A 10,393-nucleotide genomic window follows, 5' to 3' on the forward strand; every position below is an offset into this window, starting at 1 on the left:
GGAGTTTCAATTTGAGACAATGTCTCAAAGTCAAAGTCAAAGACATCAAATACCGGCAGGGTGCAGATGATTAAAGTCACCAAAAATGGGTTTAAGTTACTAGGATTTAAAAAATAACTAGTTGATCAGATGAAAAAGTTTTAGAAAAACTCTTGAATTATATGTGGCCAGAATGTATATATAAAAGAATTTATAGCATTTTTTCTGGTTTCATAGCTGAAAAGGCTAACAAAATGTTAAATGCTTTCCTCAATGTGAAATCATTAGGCAATGAATAAGTGTAAAGTTCTCATAACTCTGAACTTAATGAGGGTTAAGTTACTTTATATTTTCAATGTAGTGAAAAGGTCAGCAAACATTTCTGTAAAGGGCTATATTGAGAGAGAAATAAGAAGAACCCTTGAAGGACTTACACCAGCTGAACACATTAATAGTGGTTTACAGAACTGATCCCCATTTCACAATGGTGAAGGCTGAAATTAAATGATTTGTTCAATGTTATATCTTTAGGGTGGAAGGGCCCAAATAAAGTCATGTCTTTCGGCTGTTAACTCAGTTCTGTTTTAACTTTACCACAGCATGTGTAGCACTCTGTGTAACAAAATCGGGAGAGGGGTCCAAAAAGGAACATGAAAAGATGCTCAAGATCATTAATTATTAGAGAAATGAAAACCACAGCTACTCTGATAAATCTCACATCCGTCAGAATGGACATCATCAAAAAGTCTGCAAATAACAAATGCTGGAGAGGATATGGAGAAAAGGGAACCTGCCTTCACTGTGGTGGGATTTTAAAGTTGGTGCAGCCACTGTGGAAAACAGTATGGAGGTTCGTCAAAAAATCTAAAAACAGAATTACTGTATGATCCAGCAATCCCACTCTTGGGCACATATCCAGACAAAACTATAATTCAAACAGATACAGCAACCCTATGTTCATAATCAGCACTATTTATAACAGCCAAGACATAGAAGCAACCTAAGTGTCTATCAACAGAGGAATGGATAAAGAAGATGTGGTATATATATACGTTGGAATACTACTCAACCAATAAAAAGAACAAAATAATGGCATTTGCAGCAACGTGGAGGGACCTAGAGATTGTCACACGGAGGGATTCCGACAGAGAAAGACAAACACCATGTGATACCACTTGCATGTAGAACCTCGAATATGACACAAATGGACATATCTCTGAAACAGAAACAGAATCACGAACATAGAGACTAGACTGGTGGCTGCCAAGTGGGAGGAAAAGGGGAGGGAAGGATTGGGAGTTTGTGATTAGCAGATGCAAACCATTATACATGGAATGGATCAACAACAAGGCCCTACTGTAGAGCACAGAGAACTGTATTCAGCATCTTCTGACAAACTATAATGGAAGAGAATATGAAAAAGAAATGTGTGTATATATACATACAAATATATGAGTCACTTTGCTGTACAGCAGTAATTAACACAACACTGGAAATCAACTATACTTGAATAAAGTTGTTTTTTTTTTTTTTTTTACCATTTTAAGAAGGCCTCCAGAAAGCTCTGAGTCCAGTAGGGCTACTCCTAACCTTTCCTCCCTCCAGGCTGAGTGCAGCCACAGTTGTGTGGGAATGCTTGCCCTCTGTGTTGAGAATAGGAGCTGCAGCCTTCTCCTTGTTCTCTCAAGATACAGTTGGCCAACACATATAATTTCAAGCACCTACTGTCTGCCAGACGTTCTAGTTGCTGGGATACAGTGTGGCTGACTCCTTTCCCTCAAGGGAGCTTCATACTAGTTGAGGGAGGCAATCAACAAGCATCAAATAACTAAATCAATCAATCACATACCATTTTGATCACCATTAGGAAGAAAATAAAATAGAACACCATAAAAAGTAACTAGCATTGGTAATGTAAGGAGGGGACGGAAGCAGGCTGGGTTATTCAGAGAGGCTGGTTGGCACATTCGTCAGGCAGGAAGATCCCTGAAACAGAAGTAACAATACCCCAAACAGTAACCTGAATATTGGAAACACGTGATGAGCTAATATTTCCAATATATGTTATTGTGGTGGACCAGGTGATCCACCCAGTGTTTTGAATCTGGGTCAAGAAATGTGGACAGGCAGAAAAGGAGATAATCTCAGGGTTCGGGGTAAGGGTGGGCTTCCCTGGGACAGAGAGAATAAGGATGGCACTGGGATGGTATTACCTCTTAACCCTAAAGAAGTGAAGTGAAAGTCATTCAGTTGTGTCTGACTCTCTGCTACTCCATGGACTATACAGTCCATGGAATTCTCCAGGCCAGAATACTGGAGTGGGTAGCCTTTCCCTTCTCCAGGGGATCTTCCCAACCCAGGGATCAAACCCAGGTCTCCTGCATTGCAGGCGATTCTTTACCAGCTGAGCCACAAGGGAAGCCCAAAAATACTGGAGTGGGTAGCCTATCCCTTCTCCAGCGGATCCTCCCCACCCAGGAATCAAACCGGGGTCTCCTGCATTGCAGGTGGATTCTTTACCAACTGAGCTATCCAGGAAGCCATAAACTTCTCTCATATTATCTTAAAAAGGGAGAGGCAATGGTTGATACATCCAACACTTGAGTACCAAGCAAATATTTTATATGAATTAACTCACATAGGAGGATTATCTGACAGAGACTACTGCCCATGTTTTACAAATAAGGAAATTGAGGCAGAGGTGGCTTGAGTAACTGTCCCGTGAATGACTAAATAATGCCTCCAATGATGTTCATGTCCTAATCCTCAGCACCTGTGAAGATGTTAGCTAACACGATAAAACGATGTTCTTCAAATGTGATTTAATTACGAACTTTGCCATGGAGAGATTATTTGGGATTTTCTGGATTTGCCCAATGTAATTAAAAGGTTCCTTATAAGAGTCAGAAAGGAAATGGAAGCCAGAGGTAGAAGTGATGTGGCCAGGAGCCAAGGAATATAAGGAGCTTCTAGAAGCTGGAAAAGGCAAGAAAACAGATTCTCCTCTCTGGCCTCCATAAGGAATTTCACTTTGATTTTAGTCCAATGAAACAAATGATTTCAGACTTCTGGCCTCCAGAACTGTGTGTGTGTGTGTGTGAAAGTCTCTCAGCCGTGTCCAACTCTTTGCAACCCCATGGACTGTAGCCTGCTATGCTCCTCTGTCCATGGAATTCTCCAGGCCAGAATACTGGAGTGGGTAGCCATTCCTTTCTCTGGGGGGTCTTCCCAACCCAGGGATCAAACCCAGGTCTCCTACATTGCAGGTAGATTCTTTACCATATGAGCCACCAGGGAAACTGCCTTAAGTCAACTAAATTGGTGGTAATTTGTTTCAGCAGCAGTAGGAAACTAATACATCGCCCAAGGCCACCAGAGCTTCAGAGTGTCAGGGCCAGAGTTAAAATCAAGGCTATCTGGTGCCAGTGTGAAGATTTAAGCACTGTGTTATATGGCTGCTCACAGGCAGAATAAAATTTCAGGTTGAATGCAAAATCAGTGTCCCCGAGCTTTTCCTCTTATGCTCAGAATTCCACATCTCAAAGAAACTAAAACCAACCAACCAACCAAACACACACAGAGAGAGAGACAGAGAGAGAGAAACATGGGATCCAATATTCACCTGTCCCCTTGCTTCATGTTTTCAGTCATGGACCCAAGAGATCACTAAACAAACTTTCCATTTCAGTGATAAGGAATTTGAGGACTAAGAGATTGTGATTTCAAGTTAACCAGATGGCTGGTGAAGCAATCAGGGGGCAGGTGGTGATGTGGGGCTGCCCATCCCATTGCCTCTAAGGAGCTCGAGCAGAGGCCAATGGCAAGTGAGGACCAAAGGATCCAGGCTTCCTGTGTTTCTCATTATTTGCTCAGAAAAGGTGGGAGGAGAAATGTGCATCGCACATCTACCCAATATCACTAGAAGAACTCAAAGTTCTCTCTGTAGCAACTTTTTAGCCCCTTTTGATTATTATATTCCAGAATATTAGCCACTTTTATACCCTGGTCACGTGGTCCCCAGCTAACACAACAGCTACGACTGAGTGGGAGCTCATGAATATTACTTGAATTGAACAAGAAGCTTATGATAGCATTCTTAGACCAGTGCTTTTTCAGAATTTAACAGGCCCACAAATCCTTTGAGAATCTTGTTAAAATGCAGATTCAGAGTCAGACGGTCTGGTTGGGGCCTGAGATTGGGCATTTCTACCAAGTTCTCCTATGACGCTGATACTGCTGGTCCATGGTCTGTATTTTTCCAAGTCCCTGAAAATAAGACCTCCCTATCCATAAACAAAATGTAAGTCCTGCAAAGTTTGGTCATTTAATGTAAGTTTGCAAAGAAGGCATGGAAATAGATTTTTGCCCTTTTTGATAACCCTGCCCTCCCAGTAAAGGGAGTCAATGAGACGCCAGAGTTCAATGGAGAGTTGGAAGCGTGCCCCCAATACCTGCTCCCTGCGCTCAGCTGTCTTCCAGAGGCGGAGAAGGGTGTAGTGAGACGAAGAGGGGAAGTGTCCAGGAGCGCCCACGCCTCCTCTCCTCTTCCATTTTTAGCCTGTGAGGTGCATCTGCCCCCTCTGAACCGCCGAGGTCACAGGCGAACACACCCAGCGCCGCGCCCCGCTCCGCGCCTTTGCCCAGGCGGAGACGGCCGATGCGCGTGCGTGCGCGCTCGGTATAAATAGATCGCAGGCGGCGGCCACTGGACAGAGCCAGGCTGCGGGCACCGCGGGCCATGGCGGGCGAGGACCACCAGTGGCAGGGCAGCATCCTGTACAACATGCTCATGAGCGCCAAGCAAGTGCAAGCGACCCCGGAGCCGCCCAAGGCACGGGTGGGGGCCGCGTGCTGGGGCTGCTCCTGTGGCTCTGAGCCCCCGGTGGGCAGAGAGGGACTGACCGGTGCGCCGGCCACGGTGCTCCTGTACCGCTGCTGCTTTTGCGGGGAAGACCACCAGCGGCAGGGCAGCATCCTCTACAACCTGCTCATGAACGCCAAGCAAGCGCAGGAGACTCCGGAGGCGCCCGAGGAAGTACTGGGGGCCGCGTGCTGGGGCTGCTCCTGTGGCTCTGAGCCCCCGGCGGGCAGAGAGGGGCTGACGGGTGTGCGGACCACGGTGCTCCTGTACCGCTGCTGCTTCTGCGGGGAAGACCACCCGCGGCAGGGCAGCATTCTGTACAGCTTGCTCACCAGCGCCAAGCAGACGCACGTGGCGCCGGAAGCTTCCGAGGCGCAGCCGGGGGGCGCGTGGTGGGACCGCTCTTACAGCGCGCGGAGGCTAGGGGGCCGAGAGGAACTGCGGGGCGGGCAGGCCGGTGCGCTCCCGTGCCGCTGCTGCTTTTGTCGCGAAGACCACCCGCGGCTGGGCAGCCTCCCCTGCCACGTGCCCTCGGGCGCCAAGCCGACGGACTTGGCTCGAGAGGCACCGCCGGGGACCCCCTGGTGGGACCCCGCGCGCGGCGTGCGGCGGCGGGTGACCCTCAAGAGCCCACAAGTGGTCTGCGAGGCCGCGTCGGCGGGCCTGTTGAAGACGCTGCGTTTCGTCAAGTACTTGCCCTGCTTCCAGGTGCTCCCCCTGGACCAGCAGCTAGTGCTGTTGCGCAGCTGCTGGGCGCCGCTGCTCATGCTGGAGCTGGCCCAGGACCGCCTGAACTTTGAGACGGTGGAGACCTCTGAGCCCAGCCTGCTGCAGAGCATCCTCGCCACCAGGCGGCGGGAGACCGCGGGCAACGAGCCGCCGCCCCAACCCCCACTGCTGCCGCACTCGGTCCTGCCGCTGGAGGCCGAGTATTTGCCCTCGGCCGCCGAGGTCCAAACCATCAAGGGCTTCCTTGCCAAGTGCCGGAGCCTGGATATAACTACCAAGGAGTACGCCTACCTCAAGGGGACCGTACTCTTCAACCCGGGTAAGGGCGCCGGCCTCGGCTCTGGCTTTTCTCCGCAGTACCTACCCTGGGGCGCAGACACTCGAAGAGTTTTCAGTTAGGGGAGTTTGAGGATGCACAAGTGAGGAATCCTGACTAACTCAGCAGAGATAGGGGAGTTCCGGAAACCCATTCCTCGTGAGGGGCAGGGAGTGGTGGCTTCAGAAACCCCGCCGAGAGGAGGAGGGGGGCTGTTTGCTAAGGTTTGTACTTGATCTCTCGACATCTTTTTGTTACCACAGAAAAGTTTGTGGCTTGGGGGACTTGGCTATATTCCTTGTCAAATCTTCTAAATCCACTAGCGTACTTTTAAAAAAGAAAATAAAGTTTGGGTTGGCTGCAAATTCTGCAACGTCTGTTTGTGAAACTCAGCTCTGAAATTTACCAGAGGCTTTTTTTGTCGGCCGAAGTCTGTTAAGGCTGGCAAGAAAAGAAACATTTGTTAAGGATCCATAGAGAGACCATCCATCCCCTGGGGTATTGGCAGGAAGAACACTGGACTCGGTGTTTCGTGGGTCTGCCTCTGAGTGGTCATTTTAATGGTCCTAAGTAGTTGAACTATCTCATCGTCTAAATGTGGCAGGTTAGCAAAGGGATAGGAAAAAGACATGTTCAGGACTGCAAGCAGGAGCGCTGTTTTAGAGCCTTTAGATACCTTGTGGCTGTTTAGTCACTAAGTCATTCGGACTCTTGCAACCTGCCAGGCTCCTCTGTCCATGGGATTTCCCAGGCCAGAATACTGGAGGGGGTTGCCATCTCTTTCTCTTAGATATCCTAGAGACCTCCTTGTCAACCCCCTGGGCCTCTCTCTCTTCCTCCATCCCTTTGGCAGATTAGGTAGTCTAGTTACAAGCAGCCTTACCCCAAAGTAAATGGCCACTGAGTTGTGGCACGTGAGTCTCCTGGGCCCAAGGGGATGTCCACTGCCCCACACCTTCAGGGTGCCTGTTGGGTGCTGAACACTGCCCTGCTAAGCACAACCAAATCATCCAAGAACATCTCCTTGGACAGCCCAGCACTTTGTCTCTAGTGTGTCCTACTACTGGAGTCATCTTGGACCAGCATCCTTCCAAGAGGGTCGTGGGTGGGCAGGAAATTTTCAGATAGCTTTCACCATGCTCCTACTACATCCTTTATCCTGACACCAGGCGTCTTGCTGTCATGTCCTTGGGGTTATGTCCTTGCTTCCTACCTAGCATGTTTGCAGTGGTCAAGAACAGTATTTAATGGGATGATAATTCAGACCTCACATTTCAGGACTTAGAGACCTCAGCTTATCCCAGTGATCATTATAGTTTACCTTTTGCTTATACCAGTTTTCCAAACTTGCTTGTGCTCTTGGGGGTGGGGGTCATTCCAAATCTTTCCAGGTTCTTCCTCTGGAAGTTCTGATTCAGTAGCTCTGGTCCAAGGTTTGCAAATGTGCATCCATAGTAATGCATTCTCACATGGTTCTTAAGATCGTTGGGAAGACTGTTTTCTTGCTCCTTCAGGCATTTTATTAGACATCTACCATGTGCTTTGTTCTGCTGGAATAAAAAGGTAAGACAAGCCCTAAGCTTTCAGAAGTTTACATCCCACTGGCTTACCTTTTCCTCCACCCTGTTTTGCATCCCTTACTCTTCCCCTGCTTTTCTGAATTCTCTCTCAAAGGAGTCTAATCCACCCAAGTTGGGTATGCTTTAAATACAAATATACTTTATCTGGGAAAAAGTACTGCCTGCTAAGTGTGTGGCCTTTCTTTGGTGTTTATCATTTTGTATCCCCTGATCTTTATGTTTAAAAATGTCCCTCCCCCCTCCCATGGAATCCATCAATCTGCCTTTCTCTTTCCTCAAATTAATTTCAAGGCAGGTCTTGGTGGGGCAGTGAGGGCAGGGTGGGAGGGGGGAGGGCACTTTTAGAGGAGGATGGAGAAAGAGGAGTTTGGTATGAAAGCAGAGAAGAGTAGAGTTCACAAGATGAAGTTTTAATAAACCATGAATTTAGACCTGGTGGAGCTTCCAATTTTTGGTGGTTTCATGCAAGCTTCTTCTGAAGCTAGAGGAACCCAGTGGGCTACAGTCCACGGGGTTGCAAGAGAGTCGGACATGACTTAGCAACTAAACAACAAAACAACGTGAATGGAATCCCAGTGCAGTAAAATTGGGTCTCAAGCCTGGATAATGAACTGTAGGTAGTAGGGGATGGTAATGCATGGACTGGGGTAATCAGAATTGGAATATGGATTATAGATGTTGTGCTATTTTTGTTCTCATCGATCAGATTTGATACTTGCCTATAATAGAAATAACTTGCCTATTGCCAGTATTTTTTCTAAAAGAACACTGGCTGGTTTTGTTACTCTGACAATGAGCATGATGCTTTTAAAATACTTTTCTGTTGGATTCATAGAAAATGGGAAGGAAAATGATTACAATAATCAACACCATTTAAACTGAATGGTAAATTGGTACTTAAATACAAGTTAAAGAGTTTACAGTAATAGTCCAGTAATATCACCATTGTGTAGGATTAAAGGACTTCTAAAAGCAGCCTCCTCTTACCACCCTCTTTATAAAACTTAACAGGCATTTAATCTTCCCTGTATTGTATTTCATTCTTTTTTACTTGGGTCTCAGGTTGTATTTGAAAAGTTACTTTTGCACCATGTTGCAATCAATGATGTTTTCATGCTTACTCTTTAACCCTTTCAAGACTGCTTACTTTAAAATGTTTTTTAAAGAGCCTTTTGGAATGCTCATTAGAATCCATTTTTAAAAGATTTTTTTGATGTGGACCATTTTTAAAGTCTTTATTGAATTTGTTACAATACTGTTTCTGTTTTCTGTTTTTGTTTTTTGGCCAGGAGGCATGTGAGATCTTAGCTCCCCAGCCAGGGGAGCACACCCACAAACCTCTGCACTGAAAGGCAAAGTCTTAATCAGTGGACCACCAGGGAAGTCCCTGGAATCACTTTTTAAAAAACCTTCCCCAATACAGAAATCATGGTACGATGAACTAAGTGGCCAGTATTAACTCTTAAATTATTATGGGACTCCAGACTAAAATCAGCCTGCAGGCAAATAATTAAAATGAGACTGTCATTCACAGTTGACAGCTGTGAATTCCACCACCATGCGCTGTAATCATTACAGTGGTGGGAAATTCAAGGGAGGATGGTGAAATATTAGCTGGCAAAACTTCTCACCTTTATACTAAGGCCCATTTCCTACAGGTAAAACATAAGGTGCACACTTCTTGAAATATTTTTAATGTCTTTGTAAGTGCATAGAGAGTGAACTGGAGCAGTGCTATTCATTAAACTATATTCAACGGTCCTACTGAGTTAAATATGCATTTGGCTCAGGACCAGCAGTTTTTGAATATGAGCCTACAAACATAGTGACTGTTAAATAAGTCACATGATGTTTCCTTCTTGGAGGCTTTGCTCCTAAAACCTTAGAACTGGTTTGGCACTTTCTTTGTTGAAAAGAACTTTTAACCAGGGAGCTTGAGCATTGTTTTAATTGGTGTGTGTATGTGCTCAGTTGTGTACAACTGTTTGTAACCCCACGACTGTAGCCCACCAGGCTCCTCTGTCCATGGGATTTCCCAGGCAAGAACACTGGAGTGGATTGTCATGTCCTTCTCCAGGGGATCTTGCCAACCCGGGGATCTTCCCAACCCAGGGATCAAACTTGAGTCTCCTGCACTATTAGGCAGATTCTTTACCATTGAGCCGCCTGGGAAGCACCCCCCCCCAATCCCTAAATATCATTTGTTGTTCAGTCACTTAGTCGTGTCCAGTTCTTTGTGACCCCATGGACTGCAGCATACCAGGCTCCTCTTTCCATGGGAATTCCCAGGCGAGAATATTAGAGTGGGTTTTCCTTTCCTCAAGGAAGCAAAAGGATCTATTGAAAAAGCTAGTCAAGGGTTCTGAGTGAGTGTTTCTAAACAAGATATTTTCTGCCATTTTTCTCCTGCAGACCTGCCAGGCCTGCAGTGTGTGAAGTACATCCAGGGACTTCAGTGGGGAACTCAACAGATACTGAGCGAACACGTCAGGATGACACACGGGGTGTACCGGGCCAGGTTTGCCGAACTGAACAGTGCCCTCTTCCTTCTGAGATTCATCAGCGCTAACACCCTGGCTGAACTGTTCTTCAGGCCCATCATTGGCACAGTTAGTATGGATGATATGATGCTGGAGATGCTCTGTGCAAAGTTGTGAAGGCACGCGGGCCACACATGTGCTGTTCACCATGAAGCACAATGGAGCAGCTATGGGCAGAAGTGTAAAATAGTGTAAAATAAAGTTTCTTATTATTTTTACACACAATATTTTTGTAGTCCGTTAAAGAAAAACTCTAGTTACAGACGATTAGAAAATCCTCTGTCCCATGCTGTGTCACTGCAAAGGAGTGTTTCCCAACAGGAAATGCATCTCTGTACATCTTTTAAAGACAGAGCAGGGGGTTTGCACTCATACACTATTTTTATCA

The 10,393-nt window shown here is 46.4% G+C and overlaps 1 protein-coding gene across 1 annotated transcript; it reads left to right on the forward strand.

Annotated features, from left to right (window-relative positions):
- The first annotated feature begins 4,717 nt into the window (after nt 1-4,717).
- On the forward strand, nt 4,718-10,122 carry NR0B1 (nuclear receptor subfamily 0 group B member 1). Its single transcript, XM_068961889.1, has 2 exons — nt 4,718-5,888; nt 9,878-10,122. Exons 1-2 carry the CDS (start codon nt 4,718-4,720, stop codon nt 10,120-10,122), a joined length of 1,416 nt encoding a protein of 471 aa, XP_068817990.1.
- The last annotated feature ends 271 nt before the right edge of the window (nt 10,123-10,393 follow it).

The sequence above is a fragment of the Capricornis sumatraensis genome, chromosome X (assembly GCF_032405125.1).
Source record: "Capricornis sumatraensis isolate serow.1 chromosome X, serow.2, whole genome shotgun sequence".
NCBI lineage: Eukaryota > Metazoa > Chordata > Mammalia > Artiodactyla > Bovidae > Capricornis > Capricornis sumatraensis.

What these genes read in the sequence shown, in the direction of transcription:
- NR0B1 (XM_068961889.1), top strand. Translation starts at nt 4,718, where the DNA reads ATGGCGGGCGAGGACCACCAGTGGCAGGGCAGCATCCTGTACAACATG. An exon ending in GACCGTACTCTTCAACCCGG is followed by an intron (nt 5,889 to 9,877) that starts GTAAGGGCGCCG and finishes TTTCTCCTGCAG; the next exon opens with ACCTGCCAGGCCTGCAGTGT.